At 39.0% G+C, this 27,482-nt stretch overlaps 1 protein-coding gene and 2 long non-coding RNA genes across 4 annotated transcripts in view; 1 reads left to right on the top strand and 2 right to left on the bottom strand.

The window, feature by feature from the left end:
- The first annotated feature begins 3,941 nt into the window (after positions 1-3,941).
- Positions 3,942-6,979, top strand: LOC144086358 (uncharacterized). The gene is made up of 4 exons (XR_013304425.1): positions 3,942-4,059; positions 5,801-5,874; positions 5,973-6,119; positions 6,876-6,979. It is a non-coding gene; the product is annotated as an uncharacterized LOC144086358 (long non-coding RNA).
- Positions 6,980-7,015: 36 nt separating this feature from the next.
- On the bottom strand, positions 7,016-9,099 carry LOC144086359 (uncharacterized). Its single transcript, XR_013304426.1, has 5 exons — positions 8,956-9,099; positions 8,687-8,772; positions 7,405-7,521; positions 7,223-7,339; positions 7,016-7,160 (listed from the first exon to the last, which is right to left on the bottom strand). It is a non-coding gene; the product is annotated as an uncharacterized LOC144086359 (long non-coding RNA).
- A 2,218-nt stretch (positions 9,100-11,317) lies between these two features.
- Positions 11,318-27,482, bottom strand: part of LOC144085681 (3',5'-cyclic-AMP phosphodiesterase 4B-like) — a 28,934-nt gene continuing 12,769 nt past the window's right edge. Inside the window, exons 8-17 of one of the 2 annotated variants that reach the window (XM_077615213.1) lie at positions 23,255-23,508; positions 17,774-17,867; positions 16,650-16,852; positions 16,310-16,408; positions 16,019-16,183; positions 15,387-15,486; positions 15,053-15,207; positions 14,853-14,975; positions 14,595-14,777; positions 11,318-13,338 (exon numbers count right to left, since the gene is read on the bottom strand). In XM_077615213.1, the coding sequence (XP_077471339.1) occupies positions 12,991-13,338; positions 14,595-14,777; positions 14,853-14,975; positions 15,053-15,207; positions 15,387-15,486; positions 16,019-16,183; positions 16,310-16,408; positions 16,650-16,852; positions 17,774-17,867; positions 23,255-23,508 (1,724 nt within the window). In that variant the 3' untranslated portion in view covers positions 11,318-12,990. The remainder of the gene's footprint in view (positions 13,339-14,594; positions 14,778-14,852; positions 14,976-15,052; positions 15,208-15,386; positions 15,487-16,018; positions 16,184-16,309; positions 16,409-16,649; positions 16,853-17,773; positions 17,868-23,254; positions 23,509-27,482) is intronic. The other variant, XM_077615214.1, reaches the window with a different exon arrangement.

Consider the following 27,482-nt stretch of genomic DNA (forward strand, 5'->3'; position numbering starts at 1 on the left):
GTCAAATTGAAGATTTTGACATTATTATGGTAAATGGGAGAATAACTAGAGGACACATTTTCACTGGCCTTTTGCATTTGACTTTTTGGATTTTTTTTCCACCCACAATTACACAACAGAAAAATAAAATTCAATGTTTCTTCAAGTTGAAAGCAGTTTGGGAGTCAACTCCCTTTCGGAAGCCCATTTGTGCCAAAGCTATAATTTCCTGGATGATGTCTTGCTACAGTATTTCCACACATGTTCTATCATCATCTTTAAATCCACAACTTTTTATGATATACACGACTTCACTCTGAAGAAAAGCAACCCAACAACTTGGTGTTGTCAGCCCAAAGTTTACATTTAGAATATGCTCCCAGGTTTGTAAGCTCCTTTTTCCTGTTATGTAACAGTTTAATTTTGATTGGACATCTTTTGGCAATTAAAGAAAACAATGAATAGACGTCAGTATGATAATTATATGTCCTTTAAGAGCATTAATGAGAATACCATGCATTAACTCCTGTACGGGTGTGTTGTGTAAATGCCTCAATAGTGGTTTTGCACGTGCCAGCACACAGTCATATAAACACATGGCACTATCTAATTGCCATCGCACATTTTGGTCGCCCCAGTCATAACATGATCCTATCTGCACCCCGGCCCCCCGTCCACCTCAGTCCAACTTGGAACGACAAGAAGCACGTTTGAGGAAAGCTGTGACAAAATATGGAAGGGGCAAATTTGGCCTGTTTATCCCTCCTGCATTTGAAAACAGAGGGCACAGAGGAAGTTGAGTCATTTAAGTCCAATTTGAGCCTTCAAAATAACAAAGCAAGGGACTAATCACATCACATCACTCTGCCCAAAAGGCATGTGGGTGACTAGTATTTTTCCTCGAGCTAGTGCTTGTTTACAACAAAGGTAGTCTTACTGGAAAACCCAATCACATCTTGAATCAGATCAGAGTTCTTCTACATGTTGTTTGTCACGTTTTATCACAATGAAGCATTTTGTTTTCATTTAGGAAAACTGTAAGATATGCTTCCTTTGTTTGCAAATGTTTAAAAATAAATGGTGTTGAATGTGCATGGGTGATGAAGTTATCACATATACACACATTATAGCAAGTGAGTTGTTTTGCTAGGTGGAAAACACAAACTAAAAGATTTTAAATATTAGGAAATATATACTATAACGAACGTGAACCTTTTGGATTTTAATAATTTGTGATATCTCATTTCCCATGCAATGTGTTTACTTTCCAAATGACTGGTTTCATCTTATGTGGTGAGTTTCACCCATTGCATGACAAATGGATTGGACATCTAGCGCTTTGAGTGGTAACCAATGAGTCATGATGTTATTTAAACAAAAAAGTAGTCATCATTTAAGTAGGTTAAGATGCCGACTTAACCATCATAAGTCAAATTTGTGCATCATTTGAAAGTGTGGGAATGCAACGGCCAAAGAATGTAAACATGTCTGATCACCATATTTGCTTGAAGCAAAGACAAAACAACACCAGGAAGAAAAAAGAAGCCATCTATGACTTCCAGTTTGTTTGATAACCTGATGGTTAATGACATCTACTGGGAAGCACCCATCCTGTTATTGTCCTAATGTTGAATTTTAGTTTCAGGGAGAAAGAAATCCATCATTTTCCTCCGCGTGGTTCCTCAGACTTCCCATTTCAGCATCTTCCTTCCCTGCTTGTCAGAGGCCGTCTGAGCTCATCATTGCCCTTCACAGCCGAGGCCAACGCTTCCACTGAAATACCCTGTAATGCCCACTAATATTCCCTCATATTTTCCCCCGTCTCCCGGAACGAAAGCAAACAGCAGCTGGTGAGTCAAAACTCCAGGAAGAGATTTGTTTTCATAGTGTGGATATGGAGAGAGCAGATTTGTTTGGCAGGAAGCGATTCTCTTCCTCCCTGCCTCCGCCAAAGACCAGGGGCCGTCTCGCGACCTGGTCGTGGGGTTGAGTTGGGGGGGGTTTCGTCACGGCGGCTGTGGGGAACCTCCGGCCTGGCTTAAAACCAAACAGTTCACAGACGTCGCCGCCCCAGTTGGATTAGCCTGATGACGTCGGTCGGTGACAAACCGCTTGACGGGTGTTTTTAAAGAAATGGAAGAGTGAGCCACCTCTATGGAAAAAAAAAAGATTGTTTACTGTAAATAGGTGCTTCCATTTTGCTGAATGTCTTGGAAGCTACACTAATTACGTTCAAGGTTGACCCTACACGTCCCATGCATTTTTTTTCTAACTTCAATTCACACCAAATTCACTTCTCTTCATTTTATATTTTTTCTGTTACAGATCAGATATTTTACATTATAGTATTAACAAAAATGGAGAACAGGCTAAAAAGGCATCATTTAACATAACATGTTAACAGTTATCCGGTTAACTATAGACTATGCAGACATAACCTTGTGACCAAACTCTATCCATCACTCAAAATCACTACCAAAATCATTAGTCTTCATTTTCAGAATCACGAGAAACTTCGCCAACTTTGGAAGAAGAGGTCGTACTTAGAATGTCATTATTGCAGTTGTCAGTCTGAAATTAAAAGCATATATAAGTCGCACTTGAGTAATATAAGTTACAAGCCGAGCCAAACTAAAAATAGAATGTGTGATTTATAGTCCGCAAAATACGGAATGTTTCAATTCCAAAAAGAGGCTGCCAATTCTACTGACTCCTCTTTTGTTTACTTTTGACCTTAAGAAAAATAGGTGAATGAATGCTCAGCACTCAAAGTGCCACATTTTTTTTTGCGCAATAACACGGGCATGAATGCTTGTCTTTCAGCAGCTGCTCAAAACACAGCTGTGATGAGAGCTAGTGTTTCCTTTTGTGTATTATTGACTTACTCAGAAACTTCAAATCCGTTTGACGTCATTTCTGCTTTATCACAAATGCGTGTCTTGTCGATCATGTATTTCAAGTGCTTATCAGTTCGGGTCAAGGTGCTCGAGGACATGGGAGAGTGAATGCCCTGAGGGCTAAGCACATAGCATTACTATCTTTTCCATTCTTCCTGTTTACTTTGCATTGACTATGCGCTTGCGGTGATGGATTTATAAGTGATACATGTTCAGTGACTGATGACCATGTTGAATGGTTTGTTTCCTTTAGGGAATTTATATCAATTATTGCAGCTTCAAAAACACTTGTTCTTGTTAGAGTTGCAGTTGAACTAAAATGTCAGCTGCCTTTGGGCGAAGTCCATGCACGCCCTGGATTAACCGGGCCACACATGGTTGTCCTGTGCAAGCTGCTACCAACCCACTAGAGGCAAATTAGGTTTCAATGCCTTGCCCAAGGGCCCTTCCACAGTGTTTGGTGTTTCAATTTCTAGTTCATGAACTTTACTACTTTCTCAAAGGATTTTTTTTAGGATGTAGGGCAAAAGGAGATGGACAACCATGCACACTCACACCCATACCTGGGGGCAATTTGGAGTGTCCAATCAGCCTACCAGTGGTGTGCCGTCAGGGCCTTCAAGGCCTTTTTTCTGCTGGCCTAAGAAATATCTGAATCACAGACTGATGTTAATTATATTTTGTCCATGAATACTTATTAAATAATTCCAAATTGTCTGTTAGCTTCCTTTCATTGCTTTTCCCCCTGGTTGCACTGCTTCCAGATGTGTGTTTTCATATTGAATCATTTAACCGATCACATTTCAGCCATTATTTGTTGCCAGGGTCAGAAATCTGCCTCAAGATCTTCACAATCAGTTCTGCAGGCTCTGCTGCATTAAACAAGCGTCGATAAGACTGTTGCTTTAACCAATCAGAATTTGATTTGGTAACACCACAATGCATTGTCGCAGGCGTAGGGATACGTCATTGCCTTGTCACAGGGGTGGGGATACGTCATTGCCTTGTCACAGGCGTAGGGATACGTCATTGCTTTTCACCTCACCTATGATTGGCTAGTGGTAGAGTGGAGTAGCCAGACCTTACGCCTATTGTAGACCCAGACGAGTTAATTAAGCGCATGCGCAGTAACTCTTCCTTTTGGAAAACGTTTGACACCCTGACGGTCGACAAGGACGCCGAGGTAAGGAACAGAGCAATTCACTGGTCTAAATGCGTTTTTATCACGCGATCGGGAGATTTTTCAGCAATCAATTGAGCCCAAAACACCAACAAATATCTTAGTTTAATGCCAGGTTTAGCACACCGTCGACAATTTAAATTTGCGCTTCTTTTCCTCACCGGCTGTGTGCCGTATGTTACTACTTAACATTAGCGTTAGTGTCACGATTTGACTTAAAAAGTATGTTGTCCGTTTTCTCTCCATTATTGAGTCGTGTGACAAGACTTTAAATTTAATCAAACAACGCCGAGTCATCAACTGACAGTTTGCTGGGTAAATGCTCACTCTAGAACAGGGGTAGGGAACCTATGGCTCGGGAGCCACATGTGGCTCTTTTGATGGTTGCATATGGCTCTGAGCTAAAATATGGAAACCGGTGGTGAGAGAGCCGAGTCCCGAACGCACCAATAGGAACGTCACGTCAGCACTGGCATTGACTTGTTTTTTTTCATTAGTCTTCTGCATCTATTCTCTCATTGATTCTAATTGATATTCATTGATTGTCAACACCGTAACAATGTTGTCAAAAGAATTCAAAGACTTCTTGTACTTTAAAAGTGGTAATATGACTAAAGAATTGGCACATTTTCATGTATTTTGACTTTAAAATTGTGTGTATGGCTCTCAAAGAATAATATTTGAAAATAGGAATTGTTTATGGCTCTCTTTCAAAAAGGTTCCCGACCCCTGCTCTAGAATGACAGTTTTCATTGCGAGTGCTAAACACCCGTTGCCGATTTGTAATTGTTCTGTTTTTACCAAAAAAAAAAAAAAATATACAAAACTGTTAAGCCAACTTTCTCCTAGCTGTTAATGTGAGTCTGTATATTTAATCGCCATATACAAAACCATTAAGCCAACTTTCTCCTAGCTCACTGGTGTCAAAGCAGCGGCCCGGGGGCCAAATCTGGCCCACCGCGTCATTTTGTGCGGCCCAAGAAAGTAAATCATGAGTGCTGACTTTCTGTTAGGATCAAATTCAAATGAAGATTATACATGTATATTATATTTCCTCATTTTCCCCTTTTTAAATCAATAATTGTAATTTTTTAATTCCTTTTTTTCCCTTTTGTGTTTTTAGTTCAAAAAGCATTTAGTAAAATCTAAAAATAAATATATTTAAAAAAATCTGTTTTCCACTCTAATATTGAACATATTCCCAAAAATATTTTGTTTCCTTTTGAAATGAAAAACAAATTATAAGATATTTTCCCTCATGAAGAAAAAAAAAGCTCAAACAAACATTTTTTTTAGATCTATAAAAACTGAATATTTAGAGCTTTTGATAGTTTTTTAAATCCAATTTAAATAGAAAAAATATCATTACAAAAATGGTCCGGCCCACGTGAAATCGAGTTGACGTTATTGCGACCCGCGAACCAACCCGAGTTTGACACCCTTGTCCTAGCTGTTAACGTCAGTCTGTATATTTAATCACCTTGTCTGCAAAAGGAAAAATAGCACTTGGCACTCGCTAACTAATTTTCATTCTTTATCTTGATCGTTTATTAAATTTCTTGTAAGATTTCTCTATCCCGTAATTGTTTGGCAACCCCAAAATACCTTGGTTAAATCAAGTTTTCCCCATTTAGCATCAAGATAAAACTACTTCCCCAAAAAAACAACTAAGGCTATCTGTTGAATCTCCAGGCTCAATATATGCTGACTTATGCTTTTTTGTGTGCAAATTTTTCCTGTTTAGCACCAAGATGCAGCTCTTCTAGCATGCCTAGAGCACTATTGCGGTTATAGAAGAGGAGACTGGGCCAGATCAAGGTAAAACTACACCCCCCCCCCCCCCCCCCCCTCTCAAAAAAAGTTGAATCTCCAGTCTCTATATATTCTAACTTTTGCTATTTTTTTGCATGCAACAGGCCTGAGAGATCTTCCTCGCAAGTTGCCCACTTGAATTATATGGTGTCTCTGTACTTCTGAAAATCCAAATTAAATAAAAGCCTAAATCATCATGGTGATGTTTCACTGGCCAATCATTTCCACAGCTCTTTGACTAAATCTTTAAGGTAAGAAGGATCTCAGTTAATGTTGGAGCAGGAATTCTAAGTGTTTATTCCCCCAGTTTTTTTTTCTTCTAATTTTATTCCCCCAGTTTTTCTTTTCCAAGTGTTTATAGCCTGTTTTTTTCTTCTAATTTTATTCCTCCAGTTTTTCCTTCTAATTTTATCTTCTAAGTGTATGTACCCCAAGTTTTTTTTTTATTCCCCCAGCTTTTCTAAGTGTATACACCCTGTTTATTTCTTAATTTTAATTTCTAAGTGTATGTTCCCCCAGTTTTTTATTTTTTCCCCCATCTTTTTTCCTAATTTTATTTTCTAAGTGTTTAGGCCCTGTTTTTTTCTTCTAATTTTATTCCTCCAGTTTTTCTTTTCCAAGTGTATATTGCCCATTTTTTTCTTCTAAGTGTATGTACCCCAAGTTTTTTTTATTCCCCCAGCTTTTCGAAGTGTATGTTCCCCCAGTTTTTTATTTTTTCCCCCATCTTTTTTCCTAATTTTATTTTCTAAGTGTTTATTCCCCCAGTTTTTCTTTTCCAAGTGTTTATAGCCCATTTTTTTCTTTTAATTTTATCTTCTAAGTGTATGTACCCCAAGTTTTTTTTTTTAATTCCCCCATCTTTTCTAAGTTTATTTACCCATTTTTTTTCTTCTAAGTGTTTATTCCCCCAGCTCAATTTTATTTTCTAATGTACTTTACAAAAATTAATTATAAGTGTAAAAATTGTTTTGTGAACCTTTAACTAAGATGTCATATGTCTACAGGTGGACAAACTGGAGAAAAGACTGGCTACACTAATCAACATTTCAATGTAATGCCAACTAATATGTTGAAATGTTTAACTGTAAATAAATTTTTTTAACTTGGATTGTTACTTGCATTTTTTGTTAAAGACAAACACGTATACATTTAAAAGCTTTTATTTTGACATAGAAAAACAGGCTCTCGAGATAGGTTCGCGCAGGCCCTCCAGCATTTTTAAAAATTCAGTTCTGCCTTCATCCATTTTCAAATGGACAAAGAAACTCCCCTTGGCACCAGCTGGAATTCTGGAAAACAAAAAAGGGGTCAATACACAAAGTTAAGTAAAAAACCATTCACAAGGTCTTACCTTTTATTTTGAAAAAGTTTGGAGATAGGTTCTCGCGTAACCACCAGCACCGAAAAACGTGGGGGTGCGTCAGCCTATCTGTACATAGGCAGGAAACCTTGTCCCCCTTGTGGAATTCTGGAAAACAAAAAAAAAGGGGTCAATACACAAAGTTAAGTAAAAAACAATTCACAAAGTCTTACCTTTTATTTTGAAAAAGTTTGGAGATAGGTTCTCGCGTAACCACCAGCACCGAAAAACGTGGGGGTGCGTCAGCCTATCTGTACATAGGCAGGAAACCTTGTCCCCCTTGTGGAATTCTGGAAAACAAAAAAAAGGGGTCAATTCACAAAGTCTTACCTTTTATTTTGAAAAAGTTTGGAGATAGGTTCTCGCGTAACACCGAGAAATGGGGGGTGCGTCAAGCTATCTCAACATAGGCAGGATGGATTAAGTTACATAAAGAAATACAGACTAGGGCCTAATCAAGTCAAATTTAACTAAAAAAATCCTACATTTAGCTTTTTTTTTCTCTATAAAACATCAAAAGGGTACCCATTATTTAGACACTCCTGATGGTCTGGTTTTCTTTTAGTCTGCTGCAGAGAGACTAAAACATCTATTTTTCATGTTTTCCTCCACAAATAATCAGGATCTTGATGTGGTGGGAAACATAAAAAACACACTGAAAAGGGGCCCACAAGGTACAAATTACATGAAAATGATAAATAAATCCTACTTCTGCCTTGAGTTTTTCAGTCAATTATTTCAAATCCATTCTTAAAAAAAAATATCCAAAAAGCGTCTGTTTTTCTCTTATGCCGAGGAATTTTTTTTTTAAATGAGTCAAAAATGCACTATTGTTGAATAAATGTTCTTGGGTTTTGTCAAAAACACATTTAAAACTAAAAATGAAACAGTCCAAGCCCTGAGGTCTTTAAGAAAGTTAACGGGGTAAAAGTATAGAATCTATTTGAGTGCACAGTTAGTACTACATGGCAGAATTTTTATTTTATTTCAATTACCAATTTCGTCATACGCAGTTATCTGGGTATGATGACAATTAGGCTTTTGTCGAGTCAATGATGACAAAGCCTATGTTTGATTACTATTTGTAAGTTCAGAAAGATGTGAAACTCACAAGCAGAAGCTACTCCTACACTTGCCACTATAGTATTTTTTTAAATTAAATTCAATAGGGATGACCCTACTTTAGTTTTTCATTTATCACAGCCATGTCTGGTCTACATTAACCGCGATAATCGAGGGATTACTGTTTATTCCTTACACGTCCACTAATGGCATTTGTGTGGGTGACTTATCCACAGGTTTTTGCTACTAAAAAACACCAACCTAGTTAGTGTTTTCATTCAAAAGTTGAATGTATGATAAAACGAGACAATTGCGCAAAGCCTTGAATACTGAACGCTGACGTTTAAATATTACACGGATAGAGAAAATCGGAACTATTTAAAAATGACTCACTTTGTTATGGCGTCGACAAGATGCCCCTTTCTGGTCGTTTTGGCCACATTCTTGATGTTTCCCAGCAGTCCGTGCTCGTTGAGGGACTGAAACACACAATGGAATGATTACTTTTTAAACAAAGAGCGATCGGTAACGCAATGTAGCCAATTTGTTTGCAAACATTTTGCTGTCTGCACGCACATGGGGCTACATCACGTCAACGAATCATGCTCTTATCACTCTTAAGACGAGAACTGGGGCTTCGAAATCCCCAAATGACAACGTACCGAATGTGCTGCATCGTCCTGTGAGAAGTTTGTCAGGCTTTCTTCGGCAAATCGTCACTTTTGAGCTGCTCTGCAGTGCACGCCCGTGCTGCCTCCTGGCTCATCAACCATTTTGGGTTTGACGTCGGCTATTTGAACTCTGACATCGGCCACGCCTATTAAAAATAGACACACAAAAAATATATATTGTTTTCATAATAACGTGCGTTAGTCAGTGTGTGTGTGTGTGGGGGGGGGGGGGGGGGGGATTGTAAATGCTTTTTGGTTGGAGTTTAATACTTAAAAAAATATACATTGTTTTCATAATAACATGCATTAGTCAGTGGGTGGGGCGGGGGCGGGGCTGTAAATACGTGTTGATTGGGCATTCATACTTTAAAAAACACATTGTTTTCATCATAACGTGCATTAGTTAGTGGGGGGAGCTGTAAATATTTTTTTGGTTGGGCTTTAATCCTTTAAAATACATACAGTATTGCACATTATGAACATTGTGATGACATGCACTTTAGTGTTTGTTTTTTTACTTCTAGACATTTAAACAGTGGCAGTGCATTTTGTTTCTGCCGTTTCACGTATGGACGTATCGACGTTCATCGCTGTCTTTTTACCGTGGAAATGATACTCCGGGCCCGGTTCTGATGTCTAAAAAGCTCCAGTATTTGTATTTAATCAATAAATGCTGTTTTCGGCTGGATTTTACCCCATTTTCGGGCAATGTTTGCCCGTACGCCATTGACGTTCATTACTGTCTTTTCCCGGAAAAATCACCCCCCGGCCCGGTTGTAATGTCTGAAAAGCTCCAGTATTTGTATTTAATCATGAAATGCTGCAAAGTGGAAGTGGATTTTACCCAATTTTTGTGCATTGATTTATTGATTATTGTTTTATGTGTCGCAGCTGTAGCTGCAGTAGAGGTTTTATAGCCATAAAATAGTTTTTGAGGGTTGGATTGATACGTTGAAGGCGCTACGAGAAAATGCACGGTATATATATATATATATATATATATATATATATATATATATATATATATATATATATATATATATATATATATATATATAAAAAAACGTAACATGTTTTGAGAACCTCTTTATTCAAACTATTGTAGTGCTACCAACACACCGTACAACAGCATTACAAGCTGGCTAAGTGCAGTGGATGGTGCTCAAAGAGAAGCATGTTTTCATGCTAACACTAAGGTGGATGGTGTCTATACAGTGAAAATCAACTGCAACTTTTTCCAAGGGTCTGTTGTTTTTTTTACCGAGTTTTAAAACAAAAATAATTCAAAAAATAAAAAAATATGAATATATATATGAATATATATATATATATGAATATATATATATATATATATATATATATATATATATATATATATATATATATATATATATATATATATATATATATATATATATATATATATATATATATATATATATATATATATATATATATATATATATATATATATATATATATATATATATATATATATATATATATATATATATATATATATATATATATATATATATATATATATATATATATATATATATATATATATATATATATATATATATATATATATATATATATATATATATATATATATATATATATATATATATATATATATATATATATATATATATATATATATATATATATATATATATATATATATATATATATATATATATATATATATATATATATATATATATATATATATATATATATATATATATATATATATATATATATATATATATATATATATATATATATATATATATATATATATATATATATATATATATATATATATATATATATATATATATATATATATATATATATATATATATATATATATATATATATATATTTAAGGGAAATTGTTTCCCAACCGGGATCCGAACCGCACCTGCCCCCGTGGCAGGCAGGTGAACAAACATCTACACAATGAAGTGGCCACACCTTACCTTGCCGTTTTTGGAAACTCTTGCTCACGGTTGCTTCTATTTAAGGGAAAATGACACATGAAAAGGATGGATTTTCGTGAGTAAAATATGGCTATATTCCTAAATAATATTTCAATTGTATGAGGTTATTATTGATGATTTTTTATGTGTCGCAGTAGAGGTTTTATAGCCATAAAATAGTTTTTGAGGGTTGGATTGATTCCGACAGCTGAAGGCGTCGCTAGGAAATTCACGGACTGCCACTGATATTATATAATAGCAATCTCCAAGCTATAGTTCATACATTAATTCATTCATTTTCTATATATTATATAATAGCAATCTCCAAGTGTCCTCAGTCCACCCAAAAATATGAGAGCAAGTTAAATGTTAATACATGCCCATTTTAATAATCTGATAGAAAACATTTGTTGAGCACAACATTTACAATTTTACAATAAGCACTGTGAAGTAAACATTGAAAATATAACTTTAATAATAGGTTTCCACAAATATTGCAATCTGTACAATGACCTGTCACCGTACACTTTATCCTGAAATCAATAGCTTTCATTAATGCAAAACATACTCTGCACACCAAAAGAGGTGGATCCCAACCTCTCTTACTCAAAACTAACAAAAGTACAGTACTTTTTCAAATAGTTCAAATTGGAACTGCATAATATCATGTGATGGTCTCACTGTATAACAAAAATAGCGGTGCGCAATTCAACAAAGCCACCAGACAAAATCAGTCTTAACTGATTTGACATGTGGTAGTGCATATAAATAACACTTATACGGTGACAATTTTGAACCAATATCAATAGTATACTGTACAACATAATAAATACACTGTTACAAACAGCGGAAGAATCAGCACTACATGGCTGGGTGCAACAAGTTTCTGTGCAATTGTGTGATCGTTTTCCACACGCGCGCACACACACACACACACACACGTACAGGCATGACATAATGGCCAGATGCTCTTTTTAATAAAGCTTGCACTTGACAAGGTGGTACCTTGAAGGTAGTGTTGACAGAGCAGCAAAAAAAGCTGCGGAACTGTCGACAAAGTGCCGCAATAAAACCGTGAAGATACAATAATGAAATCACTCATTTGTCGTTAAATGCGCACGCAGGTGCCGAGGCTCGTTTGATGTTTAGAATGAGTCATGTTATGGAGTGAATTCACCATAACAGGTGAGTGTTTGACTTTACGGAAAGGGAAATGACATTTTAATGCTGACGTTAGAGCTCAGCTTGAAGTAAAGTTAAGGGAGTTGTTAAAATGAGACGATCTTTGGATTGGAGAAACGCCATTGGTAATTGCTTGGATGCAAAATAAACATCCGTTATTTTGGTTTCACGTGTTGTCCTTGTGAATTACTGATACTTTGGGCCACAAAGTGCAAAGTGTGCGGGAAGTCAAAGTGATTTTGAGATGTAGCCACTGAATGCTTCAGTGAGAACGAGCTCACACTATTGCCGGAAGATCAGGAAGACCGTGTGAGACAAACAATTCACCTCTGGAGAAAATGGCACAATGCTACATGAATGTGTTCAATAAATAAAAATAAAATAAAATGAGACAATGTTGTTTTTAAAAAAAAAATGAAGAAAAAAGGCACACATTCATTTTTAAGAGAGGAAAAAAAACAGCTTGGTTACAATGAACTATCTGACTAGTAGTCTTGGATGAACATTTAACCCAAACACAATAGATAGTTTGTGTTGGTAAATATATCGATGTCATGTCCTGAAGTGCAAGGTGGGAATTTTTCACTTGTTCGTGTACACAAACAAAATGAATTGTCCACTTTCGGTACTTTGCTTCTGAGATTCAACAGAAGTCCACCATCTTCCATCCTGATGGATGGAAAAACAAACTGCCGTAGGGTTTCCGAGGCTCATCAGCAGGCGTGCCCAGCATTCGGTAAGGCCCTCACATCCCAGAAAGCTCCAAAGAGCCACGCATTGCAGGATTTCTCAACTGCAATCAAACGAAAGCCAAAGAGGCGCTACGCTCTCACAAGTGACCCTTTCGGCCCCGCTATGTCTCGTCGTGCGTCGGGGCGCCGACCCCTCCCAGCTGGGAGCGGTGACCTCGGGGCGTCTCGCCGTCGCACGCTGACGTCTCCATGGCCGAGTTGTCGCTTTCCTGCTCGTCCAGGGTCAGCTCAAACTGAAACTTGCTGGGGGCGGGACCGCCCTCCGCTTCGCCGTGTGGTGCAGCGTCCGCGTCGCTGGAGTAGAATGGTGGGGAGGGACTTTGGGGGATCATGCTCTGGTACCAGTTCCTATTGTCCTCCAGCATATCCAGGATGTCCTGAGCATCCGGGTGGACCAGGTCAGCCCAAGTCTCCCACAGAGGATGTACGATGTAGTCAATGAAGCCCACCTAAAAGGGTTAAAGGACGGCGTCAGTGAACATGACTCACGGTAATAGGCTCATACTAATCATCAGTGGAGTAGTACATTATATACTCTGTAACTACATTCTGGTAGATCTGTTGCCATGAACTTTTTGGCTGCCATTGTCCAAAGCATTTGACATGGGAGGGGCCATCATTTGATCTAGTGCCGTCAAAGTGTTTTTATTATCAATTTCCTTCTTTTAATGACTGCCACAACAAATACTCTGACCTGGGTTGGCAGTAAATGTGTTAAAAAACTATAATGTGGAATTATTTGGAAAAAAAAACATGGTAACATTGTGGAATTGTAAGGGTGATCTTCTGATCAATTGCCATCAAAAAGTGCTTTTAACATCAATGTCATTCTTATACTATACTATACTATACTATACTATACTATACTATACTATACTATACTATACTATACTATACTATACTATACTATACTATACTATACTATACTATACTATACTATACTATACTATACTATACTATACTATACTATACTATACTATACTATACTATACTATACTATACTATACTATACTATACTATACTATACTATACTATACTATACTATACTATACTATACTATACTATACTATACTATACTATACTATACTATACTATACTATACTATACTATACTATACTATACTATACTATACTATACTATACTATACTATACTATACTATACTATACTATACTATACTATACTATACTATACTATACTATACTATACTATACTATACTATACTATACTATACTATACTATACTATACTATACTATACTATACTATACTATACTATACTATACTATACTATACTATACTATATTATATAATATTAAAAGTAAATTGAAAAAAAATTAGTTGAAAAATTAGGGTACATTTTAGAGTTTTATCATGTCTTATTCTGATCAAAGTAGACCAATCGTGTGATGGCTGTTGAGTTTCAGTGCCAGTGACGGCAACAGACGTTCCATCTATTTTGAATGGGAGGGCTGAGAGTTCGCTATCACTGGCAAATATTTAATATAAGAAATAATAAGCAGATACAACATTGGGAAGGTTGTTCATCTGGTAAGTGGAAATATGTTATTATGTGGTCAATTTAAAAACAATTCTGTTTTAGAGCAAGTTTGGTTGATTAATGGCAGCCAATGAGTTAAGATGGCAAAAGTACTGGACTACTTTTGCCACCACTGGTGATCTTTTGTGCTTTAGTGCAAAAATTCCACCTGTGTCCTCTCCACCGACGCTGTGTGTTTGTCACACATGGGGCTGATCTCCATCCCCCGTTCTCTCTCTCGATCTCCCTGGTGAAAAAACTCGTCCATGATCCTGTCTGTCCACTGCCGGTACAGATCCAGAGGCTTGGTGGGATTGCTCAGATCCGCACAGTGGACCATATTTCGAAGAACCTGCAGGAATGGCAGGCTGTTAACATTTTGGACTTTTGTGTTAGCCTTTCCCAAAAGTTTGTACAAGCGAGTTACCTGCATTCTGTCTGTGTAGTTGTCCAGCAAAAGAACTCCCGAGCTGGTCACCTTCTTGGTCTCCACCATTGTCTTCAGGTCCGCTAGTAGGCTCATGTGTTTCGACATGTCAGTTGCCAAAACCTGAGGTGTCCAGGTGTGAGTCGTTATTTGGGGTTTAAAAAAAAGGGGGAAAAAGGGTTTCAGATTTCTTTCCTCACCATGTCAATGACCATTCTTCTCAGTGTCTGCTTCTGTTTCTTGCCGAGGTTTTGAAAGATATCACAGTTGTCTTGCTGCAGCAGTTTGAAGCCCACAGCCAGGTGGTGGTTCTCCAGCACCGACTCGTCGTTGTACATCAGAGCCAGTTCTGAGTCTGTGGGAGTGAGGTAAAAATGACAGGAATTAAATGGAGCTCAGGTAACTATAGCAACCGTGCACCGTCTCCCTAAACACCCACGCTATTGCCTTTGGAGACGGATCACTGTAAACCCCGCAAATATGCCTGCATACTAAACATTTGCAGCGGTAGCGATGTGACAAAACAATGCTTACTTGTGTTGATTAGAAACTGATTGGACACTCCCGGGTGATCCACGTCATGAATTGCAGCTGCAAAAATGGCGGCCAGGATTTCCAGATCAGTAAAGACGGCCTGTTTCGACAGGGCAATCAAACAAAGCGTATATTATTCAGCATTTCTGAAGTATAACATGCAGCTCATTATAGTTCAACTGCTAAAAAATATTTTCCCCTATTGAACCAGTGACCTATTGATGGAAATAAATGTCCAATCCTATTACTAAGTAGGGATTAGTCTATTTGTATACCAACTTCCGTTTTGTTGAGAATTTTTCCAGTTAAAAGTATACATACAATTGTTAATGAATATTATTTTGACATTACATCCCCACTACACGTGGAAAACACGCCACAAAGTTTTGTAATTGAGTCGCCAAGCAGGATTGTCATGCATTTGAAGCTGATCCTTTTGTGTGGTAAATGTCTGGTATGAAACTTGATTACGGTTGACGTCAATGCTAGACAGCTCATTAAAGCATTAAAAAGACATGAGGCCTAGTTTCATAGTCAACTAACCCTAAATATGCAGGATTATTAGAACTTTTGTGAGGGATAATGATAATGATATAATGACATAATTAGGTGTAAAACTATGACACACTTACATCCAATGCTGGAGTGGACAGTAGGATATGAGTGGACTGGGCGACGTCGGCGGCATGTAGGCTATTGTGGTAGGCCACGTCCGAGTGGTAGTGGCTCTCCAGGGTGAGCATGAATGCCACAAATGTATCGGTTGGAATCTTGAAAGTTCTCATTAGGTCTCGCTCCTGTGTATCAAATGGAGGACATTTTTTTAGCACATTTGCAGGAGCAAATTCAGTTTGTATTTTGAATGTGTGTTTTAATTATTTCCTTAGCTCTTTTGAAAACGAAAACAAAGCTAAGAGACTAACCTGGAAGATGGCGTACATGATGCATGTAAGGGGCCGGTTGTGGGAATGTTCTGCAATCCTGAAGATATTCAGTCCCCATTTATTGATGTCCTCCAGGTCCTGTTCAGAAGGAAGCAACAATGTACAAAAAGGATAGTTAGCATTTTCTTATTATTCTATAATGTTGCCATTGACTGCCAAACCCTGCCAGTCAAAATAGATTGTTATATATCAACCTTAATGGGTATTTAAATTAAAATGCTGTAAATTCATCCATGTCAGCGGGCGGCATTGAAACACAATCGTTCACTGCAAGACCTCCATGTCCGGCTCCCAATAAGATGATAAATGGACCAATTACCTTTGACAGTAGTTCTTCCTGATCTGTCTTCACCCCGAAACGATTGTTGGTGCCTCCAGAGATGCAAGGTGTGTAGCTGGACTTCCTCACACCGCCTATCTGAGTCATCGGGCCACCTTGCTGCTGTTGCGAATGGCCTTGCCTGCGTTTTCTTTCCCTTGACTTGGGAACAGTACACGGGAGCTCCAGTTCATTCTGTTTGTCTGGAGAGCCAACACCGGAACCAGAAAAAAAAAAGATTAAAAAGTGTATACAGCTAGGAAATCGTAATGAACATAATATGTGCTCTGTGCAATACTGCATGCAATGTAAACTGAAGGACTTTCATAATTGTGCTTTGACCAGTATATTCATTCTGCTTTTTTCCAATATATATATATATATATATATATATTTAAAGTTGCTTGTTGTCTCCCTGGACTTGGTAGCTTTAAAACAATGACGCTGGCAGGCACTTGAAAAATGAAATCATTTTGTATTTCCTTACAAATTCTTTAGCTTTAACCCAACATCAACATTGGACGCAAAAGTCCTTTAGCATCTACATATGCATATATTCGATTCAATATTCCAAAGCTCATAGAACGAGATAGATCTAAAAACATTTTTCCAATGTGGATCTAAATTTTACAGTCTCCCTTATTTCATTGCCCTTATAGGTGCCATCTTGTGTTTAATCAGAATGAAAAGCCTGAAGGAAACATGAGCAGCGAAATGCTGCCAGTCTGTTAAGAAGCACAGAAACACGGCTGTCCCTGTGATGAATAATGCAATCTTTCAGACCCGATGGCACTGTGAAACCCGGACAGGCACGTGCTCTCGTTGGAGTGTGCTCACATTGCAAAACACGTCAACATTCTCCCTCTCCCGCAGTCCTAGGGGAAAGTCTTTCCCGACCGAGGCCCCGCCTCCCCCCGCTAGTCTCCCTCAACATCGCACTGCAGTAAAAGCAAAGGGACCGCGTCTCCCTCCTCCAGACTAGATTAGACTGGTTTGAAGGCATTGGTGCACACCGGCTTGTTCTTTCTGCTACTTGACACATTATTGGTGCCACCTGTACACATGGCTCTTCTCGCGGACATTGGCATTACTGTATGTGTCCACAGTCATGTCCTGGAACTCACCCAGGAAGGTATTGGAGATGTACTCTGATACTTGGTTGCCTGAGCGACTCATCTCAGACAGGTGGCTCAGTTCCCGGTTCAGCATCCTTTTGAACTAGATGGAGAGAAAACAAAAATTAAGTGGAATGTATGTATTAGCTCACTGAACTCTGTTGCTACTACAAAAAAATTTAATTTCTCGTTATTTTTTTCATCTCAGTACTTTTCTGTCCCAGGAAAATATACATAATTGTAATGATGCTTTCTATACACCAAACAGCTAGTTTCTCATATTGACATTCTAGCAAGGATACCAGAATAGCAAAATTCAGAGGCTAATTGCAACCCATTTAACAAGCAATGGTAAACAAATATAAATTAAACAACATGAAAAAGGACGAAATATAGGGAAAAATGAATAGATTAATTTCCGGGTGCCTAAAGGCAAACATATGAATGTCCACTTGTAGAAAAATTGGATGCTGTAGCATATTTTTTATGCTCTTGACTATTAATTAATTGGGTGCCGCTGACAGCAATAGGCGTCCAATCCATTTTGACGAGCAACCTACAAGTCGGTATGGATTGAACATTTATCAACATTAATAACAGGCAACCTGTTAAGTAAAAAGTCTAATATTTTCTTAAGAGAAGGGTTCAGCAGTGAATAAATGTGAAAATAAAGAATAAGGGTTCCCCCGAGCAACCCCCCCTTCCCCCCTAAAAATAAAAACACCAGTCTATGGAATTTAAGGTTGATACCATTACTTTAAAAGTGGACATCTAGGTTTTAATCAAACAGCATCTATGGCCACCACCATAATCTCATCCCTATTTTGTAAAAAAAAAAAACAGAATTTTCTACTGCCCATCAAGAGGACAGTTTTTGTCAAGCGACAAATGGAATCACTTCATTGCACAGACTCATTTCCAGAAAATATTAAGAGCAAATAGGACCAATTGACTAAGACACACCTTGATGTATCCCCAGGACACCGAGAACAGGTAGTTGGCCTCAGGCATGATGCTGAGCTGTGCTGAGCCCCTGGCGCTCCCCAGCAGAAGCCCTGTATGCTCCTCTCTGAGTGGACCACCAAGGCTCGGCTCAGACCCCTAGCCTAACACTTCAAGACGCAACCCGTCGGCTCAGATTTCCAATACTGGCGCCGGCTGGCAAAAATCCCCCAGCCCCACTCCCCGAGGAGGGGCTGCGGTAGAGATCCGCATCTTCCCTCAGATGCTCGTCCGGTGCTTTCCGGGATCACAGCGACGCCATGTGATGGAATCCCCCACCGTGGGATCAATATGTATCCCTCTGTCTTCTTGTTCTTGCTACATTTGACCTCCTTAAAAAAAAAAACTCTATCCCCCAGCCGCCTTCTAGACTGAATCGGGTGACATAGGAGCGGGAAATCCAGCCTTCCTGTTCCCAGATTACGCCAGGAGGAGAGGAAGCTCCAAGACTGAGAGAGAAGAGACAGCGATAAGGGAGCGATTTAGCAAGGGGTGGGGTGGCGGGGTCTAATGCTGTGCTCTGACTGTAGAGTCCCCTTTGGTAAATCGACGGGTGACTCTCACAAGATTTCAACGCCCCCTCCCTCGCAACCCAAATGCCAAATAAGCAGTCGTGCACGGTTTTGCAAAAAAAAAAAAATCACAATGCAAGGGAATCCCTCGCAAAATATTGATCCTCTTTAAGCTATTTCCCGCTGTCACACTATAATACTATTAAACCTGACTCTTTCCCCTCAATCTCTAGTGCCTTTTCGTTTCTCTAATCGCTATTTTCTGCTCAGTAATGCAGAACAGAGATCCAACGCATACTGCGCAATGTGAGGTTTCAAAGCACCGGGGCGTTCATCACACAAGTAAGGAAATGGTGGGTATTATTTACCACAGCACGAGTCTTTGAGGAGCTGCCGTGCTTAGTTAGGTCTATCATTATGTTCTAGTTTAAAGATAAGTGCAGCTTTACAATTTAGCTTCAGTCAAGACCATGTTGCGTCGCATAAACACCATTTTGCAGGCTCATAATCTGCAGGAAAGATGCAGACAGAGATGAGGAAAGACAAATGAGGTTTCCCACTACAGCCCACCCGGGTACCACCAATTGCTCGACAACCTCAAAGCCATGGCAACAGAGTCACGTGCCCCCCTGTGCTCTTCACATGGTGGACCACTCCAAACAAACTGCACTGCATCACGTAGACACATTAAGATGCACGTGCAGACACATGCATGCAGTAATACAGCTGATAAAAAAAAATCAAATACATTTTTTAATAATGTCTCAACATCATTAAACCACGGAAGCAGTTTCTGATTTGCAATGTGGATTGAACTTTTCCCTGTCGTTATGTATCTTTTATTTTTTTCACAGTCTAATTGCACCCAAGGAAAAAGCAAATATCTACCTGCCTGGGAAACATGACAAAAAACATTCAAAGCCCTGGTTTGTGAAACTGCCAGAGGCAGTCCATGTAAATCAATTAGGGATCATGGGTTCGGTGCGTGTATTCTATTGAATGGGACTAAGTTTTTCTCCGAATTAAAGGAATGGTTCAGCACTTTGGATGTCGGTGACTATCTTGAGAAAACGATGCATATTTTGCATAAAATAACAGTGTTAGAGGATGGATTAGTTTATGCATCTTGCTGATTTGATCCAACAATTTACTTTTAGTTAAAACAAATGGAATACTAAGGTCACAAAAGCAATGAATGATTTTTTTTCCTTTTAAGATAAAGGGGAAACTCAAGCTTTGTTTGCAACTCAACTATATATCCACACAAAATGTAAACTCGTTTTAAATACTTGACCAAAACAACACCGTCATAACAAGAAATTCCAATCAATTCTAATTTTAGGTTAAAAAAAAGAGAGATATTTAAACACCAAAACTTACCTTCTTCCAACTTGTTAGCAATCCAATGTATGTCCTCTCTTTTTCATAAAAACATAGTCCCATTGTCACGAAACAAAATTCCCGATGAGACTAAATCTTCAATGTATTCAAAGCATATTTCTGTATAGCAACTCTCCCAAAGTTCTCTTTCCTCGAGTCAAACAATATAATGACAAAGTACACTTGACTGACTGGCCTACACAGTTCACAAAAGATTGACGGCTCCGCCCACCACCATGGGGCATAATATTTCTCCACCTACTTCCCCTGTTACTTCTTGGAAGACATGTCATTGAAAAAGAGAATTTACGTGCCTTACATACCTGGCACGGTTTCGAGTGCGAAACATTCCCGAATACATTTTAGAAACTCCTCACACGAAAAGTTGATCACTCACTGCTGATGCGTTCTTGAGGAAAATTACAAACATGTCACGCGTGTTCAGCACTCATCCTCTTTTACGTCCTTCAGAACAAAATGGCCTTGGGTGAAACAATGTAGAGGAAGGCGCGTATTGCAAAACAACAACTTCACAATCACGCAAAGCCCGGAGTGAGCCAATATGCTCTGGCTCATTTACATCAGTTTACAGCGTCGCCAAAGATTCGATTAATGACTGCGGACTGCATTCTTGGTAGATTCTGAGCAAACCAAAGAGCGAATATGGAAAAAAAAGTTTCATGCGTTCACATTTTGTCAAAAAAATGGAGGAGGTTTATTCATGCAGGGCCCTAATTAGACACTATGATCATTACTGCTCCATGTCTGATGGCCAGGCCACACTTTTGGTCACATGGAATTCTAACACTATAATTTAATGCCCATTTCACCAATCCCAGTTCCAGACCCTCCGCTACATCTGTTTCAATCATTTTGTCATTTTCTTCCCCTCTGAGGATGGCAGAGCTTCAAAGACCAAGCGACCACATCAAAGTTTCCTACTCGCGTGCACGCAGCCTTGCTCGCATGTCAACCCGCAGAGCGCTCAACTCCTCTAACAGGAGTCAGATGGCAATGTTTGTCCAAGGCCGTCACCGGCATCAGAGTGGAAGTGTGGCCAGGCTAATCATAGAGAAGGGCAGGGAGGCTGCTCCCAATGCTGAGGTCATGACGACTAGCCAAGTGGTCAACAGGGTGTGTGGTCCTAAACCCCCGGAAACACCTGTGCCCTTGAAAAGTTAAAGTGGAGACACCCTCGGTCTAATTGTGGCTTTCATTTACTACGTCTCATTCGGGGGGTCATCGAATCATGAACAATGTCGCCAGTCTGGAAATTAGGAAATTCTGCTGAATGTCGAAAGGGTCCTGCACTCTTTGTCTGTACAGTCTCAGTGACGTGGTTGTCCTGTAAATACTCAACTTAACAACTTAGTCAGAACTTTATTCTTTGTTATTGACCAACTGGGGAATGGTGCAAGGCCAGAGAGAATAGAGGAAATACAGAGACAGGAAACTGCTGTCACGGTCAGAGTCAGTCATCTGCGACGAACCATAGCGAGGTTTAAACGGAAATGGTCAACATCACCCTCAGTGTTTATAATGTAATGCCGCCACACAGTCTCCACTGTCAATGTGGGGGCTGAGTAATAGTAATTGATAGTGTGGGTTCAGTTCAGTTTACCAGAAATCAAATAAACACAGAGGTCTGTTTTAATTTAAAGGGGATTAGGACCACCAAACTCATTGGAAAAATTACCATAAATTGAAAACATCCAGCGGCCCACTTGACGATTGGTTAGCGCGTCTGCCTCACGGTTCTGGGGTTGAGGGTTCGATTCTAGATGTTTGCATTTTCTCCCCGGGCTTGCGTGGGTTTTCTCTAGGTACTCTGGTTTCCTCCCACATCCCCAAAAGATGCTGGCAGGCTGGTTGAACACTCTAAATTGCCCCTAGGTATGATTATGAGCACGAATAGTTGTTTGTCTCCTTGTGCAATGTGATAGGCTGGTCACCAATTCAGGGCTTTAGACTATATTTGCAAATTGGAATTACAGGACCAACGAAAAAAAATACTTGTGCAGTTAAATGCATATGAAGGTTATGTTAGAACTCAAAAGATGAGAAAATGAATTGCTTAGTAATATGATAAAAGCATCTCACAAAACAACAATGTGTCACTGAGGGATAGAATTGAAATCCAAATGACAGCACACAGTACAAATTATGAAGAAAAAGAAGAAACTTTTTTTTAAATTAGTCTAAGATTTTTGTTCCATTTAAATTATAGCTTGGAAACCCTGATAGCGTTAAGTATTTGGGATGACATCACCGGAGAAAGTGGACTGATGCCATCTTGTCTTTAACATGACAAAAACTAGATCACCATTGAAATTCATCTAAAAAGAACTCTGACATTAAATATGCCTGTAAAGAAAATGTGATACTGGCTTGCAGTTTCTAAACTTAGACAGCAGTCTACAAATGCATCATGATCAGAATGACAATGGCTCATCTTAAAATTTTAGGACTAGGCTCAATAGATAATACCTCTTTTTGCTTTTGAATCGTGAGGTCATCGATAATAAATTGGAAAAAAACAATTTAAAAACAATGTCAGATTGCCAATAAGGAAATATCAAGCAAAGTCAATTCATACCTTATTGGATGCCATGTCACTGACAGAGCGGTAGGTCTGGATGGTCTCCAACTGGTCCAGACACCAGTCGAGCTCATCCATGGTCTCCATAGCAAGCTTCTGGTAAGAATCCTCTGCCAACAGACACATGGGCACGTAGTCAGGGCCCAAAGGAGCTAAATCCATGCTGGAACCTCCTGGCACCATGCGTGGAGGTCCGAGCGACCCTGAATGGTTTGATCTTGTAGTGGTCTGGCCGGCCGAACACCCAGGAGCTGCGGAGGTAGTTGGTGAGTTGTGCACACAGAGCTCCTTCATTTTGTTGTATTGCTCCACCTCTGAAACTTTCAAAAACTGATGCTACAGTGACTGTTTGCCGACTCTCTCAGAAGCCCCTTTCTCTCCATATCCCGCTGATTTGCTCGGAGTTGTGGGTTCTTCAACCCCCCCTCCTACTCTGTCTGCTCCCTCCACCCCTTGTAAGACTTGCAGTCATTCGCTCAGCCACCTCACAGTGCCATTCAAGCCAGGCAGCATGCTGCCTCCTGCAGTTGGGCTTTCGTCCCCAACCTTGAAAGACCCCGTCAACATGGGCGGGTCATAGGGGTCTGTGGCCACCCCCTCACTCAAAGCACAGAGAGAGCTGTTCAATATCTTGATTTTTAGGGGAGCAAAAATCATTAACTTGCAACTACATATGTGAAATTTAATACATATTTCAGCCAGTCATCTTAAATGTTTCACTTGTGATCTACTTTTAAGATTTTTTTTGTGGTGCAGTGGTTGAATGTTTGCAACGAGGTAAAAATATGATACCTTTTGGTCCCAGTGTTCTTCTACCTTTCAAAATGACTGACGGCGAGTATTAACTATTTTCCTTTTTCTTCAGCCTTATTTTACCTTCCATTGCCTCCAACTATTTTTGTCGTGTTTTCCTGTCACAGCTTTTAAACATTGTGTGTTTTCTTGTGGTTGTTTTAAAGCAGCGTGTTTATCTGTTGACCACATTAGGCACATATTTATATCATCACTTGTTTGATATTAATACATGCAAGTATTCTCTTAAGGGATTGTTAGTATCTTGTTCCTTTATGCATATGAATTAAAAAGCTGCAAGTGCACCATACTACTTTCGCTGTCAAATTTGCCAACGGTCGGACGTTTCGCACGGTAGGATATTTTGGCAGTAACCTTAAAACCACTGAAAGTCTTCCCAGTTCAAATGCATTAGGCGTTTGTCACTGTCAATGTCAAATTTATCAAAGAATAGGGCATTGTACTTGTGAAAGTACAGTACTTCAATAGAAAAGTAGTTGGCAGTACTTTCTCAAAGCTGAAGAGACAGCTGGTGGACATTCAAAGTCAGTAAAACGCAGATGTATTCAACTTAAACTTAGATGAACTGCAGGAGGAACTCCCGTCACGCCACCTCGCGTCATAAAAAAGGCCTCTCTGAACCTCGCCGAGGAAAAAGAGAGGGGGGCATATTATACCCAACATTAAACCTTGTTTGCACAAGTAACACAAGAGGCAAACTTTGACTCTGATTTTGAAACGAGGCCCAACCAGGACCAAGCCATGTGCCAAGAGAGCAAAGTACTTCCTATTTGACCTTGAACTTGAAACATGGCTGGGAATTAAAAGAAGAGTGAATCAAGGTTGCCATTATTGTAAAACTGTATACACAGACTTGTGAGATGATTTAGCTCGTGACGTGTGAAGAAGCAAATTAAATAGCATGCCAGAGAATATGTTGATTCAACAAATTTGTGCCTGAAAAAGGTGACACCGCACACATCTGGATTTCCCCACCTTCCTTTTTCCTTGTAAATCACCCATCGACATCATGAGCGTCACACATGGAGTAAATTTACCCCATCTGCTCAGCACAAGAAAAAAGCCGACATGCTGCTCTCCATTTTACGTCAATATGTTGGATCAAAGCCCTTCACTCCAACCAAGTGGCAAACAGGTTCTTAACAAAGCACAATAAAATTTTAGTGCCTGCGTGCCACAACCAAATACCTGAACACATGAAATGTGCTCCTAATTAGAAGAAATAGATCTCCAGATATACGTCATTGGTGTCAAACCCAAGGTCTGAGGGCCAAATCTGCTCTGCCACACCTGTTTGTGTGGCCCGCGAACGCAAATTATTTGCATTGACTTCATGTTTTTTGGTATGTTGCAAGCATTAAAAAAATCCCATTTAATATTGAATTTTTAACTTTCACAACTGGAGAACAGGACAAATATAAACAGGTATCGACCGATACCTGTTTATATTTGTCCTGTTCTCCAGAATGCTCTTAAATGGGGGCATTTGCCCATAAAAATTCACAATTTTAAATGGACAGTAAAATATTTTATTAGATCAAAGAGGGTTACTATTAGAAACCTAGTAAAAATTGCAAAATTTAATTTAAAAAATTGCTAATGATATTTAGGAGCCCTTTAATCCCAGTTGTTAGCGATAATGCATGCAAAGGAATATCATCGGTAATAAAGTGAAGTTGGAAATGAAACGTACTCTTGGTTACAAACTACTGGTCACTAAGCTTTGCGGTCAAGCTATTTCCGAGAATCGCGCCGTTCATAAAAGTCTGTGGCAGGGAGCTGAAAATTCAGCATCAAACCCATTTATGCAAAAAAGTGGTAAACTCTTGACGCACAGCATACACGAGTGTTAAACCACATCCTGCTCCAGTTCCCTTCAGTCAGAGTGTACAGTCAGACAGTCAAACTGGGTAATCATAATTCAAAGTCTTGGCTCATCTGTTCTGCAAATAAGACCGGGAGCATTTAAATAATTGGTGTCAAGGTTAGAACAAATATTCATTATGATTGCAAAATGTTTGACTTTTAAGTTTTTTTTCAAGGAAAATTGTGCAGCTGTTCTCTAGCCAAACTAGCTTAATTCAATTGCAACTCCATCTAACCACAAAATTTAGCCACCGGGATCCGTGTGGGGATAAGCGGTATAGAAAATGGAGGGGGAAAAATGAGGCAATAAGGCAATCAATTAAGGCTGATTAAAGATAACCGATTTAGTTCTCATTAGTCATAGCCAATTATGTATATTGCAAATTCTTAATGTTGAACTGAAGAAGAAATGTTACAGGGTGAAAAACATTTAGCATTGGCATCAGAATATTTTATCATCGTAATACTGTATTTTTCAGACTATAAGGCACATTTATAATCACTGTCAAATTCTGTGATTGTTAATATTTAGGATTAGCAAATGATTTCTATTCCCAATGTTGTCATTTAGTTTTACTTTGTTTTTTCTTTGTCTTAGTTCTTTCTGTTCTCTTAGCTCATCTCGTCCAGGTATGCCTTGTTGCCTCATCCATCTGTTTGTATTTAATTCCCTGTTTTTATTCTCTCAATCTTGGTTCAACTGGCCCATATGGCATCACGTCATCTCTTAAATGCGGTGCCCTTTTCCTAGTTTTAATTTTTAATTTTGACTCTCAGTGTCCTGTCTGTTCTCTTGTCTTTCCATGCTTGTGTAATGCCAGTTCCATTGCTTTTTTCCTGCACGCCACGACTATCATAGCATAATTTTGAGCAAATTTGCTCTAACTATAACTCACCAGTAACGAGAAAAGTTTTGAACAAGGTACTTTTTGTATGTGTTTTGACATGCAGACATTCACCAAAAAAACACGAAAAGTTTTATAGACTAATAATTAAATGAATGAATTTTAACTGCAAATTCTCGACCACTTTGCTGCCAGAAAAAAATGCTTCAACTGACACTCCAGATTTTTTGAAGCCACCTACACTGACATATCTCACTGTCGCCATTCGAAATAGTTGTGACGCACTTATGCACGTCGAGTTTGAGAAACCTACACCCAGATATAGTGTGGGGTACTTTTCCAGGCCCACCCTCCTTTTTCATCTGCGTCTCCTAATGCCTTGGCCATATGCAGGCGGCTACTATGAGGACAACAGGTCTCAGTGTGCAGACACACGCTGTCTGCCTCCACACTCTCCCCTATAGGGCCACAAACCGGCCTCTGTGAGCACCATCTAACAACACTGGCTAGGCTTAAACATGCCCCCAAATCCATTCCTGGCCAAGACACCATCCACTCTCATCCACCTCACACTGCTCCTCTGTGTGCTCAATCTATCCCCCCCAAACCTGTTTCCTTGGCCTTTTGGCTCATGTGTGGTTTGCAAAACTGCACTGACCAATCCACGATGCCACCTTGTGAAGAGTTCCAGCAGCAACACT

This window comes from Stigmatopora argus, chromosome 12 (genome assembly GCF_051989625.1).
Source record: "Stigmatopora argus isolate UIUO_Sarg chromosome 12, RoL_Sarg_1.0, whole genome shotgun sequence".
Lineage (NCBI taxonomy): Eukaryota > Metazoa > Chordata > Actinopteri > Syngnathiformes > Syngnathidae > Stigmatopora > Stigmatopora argus.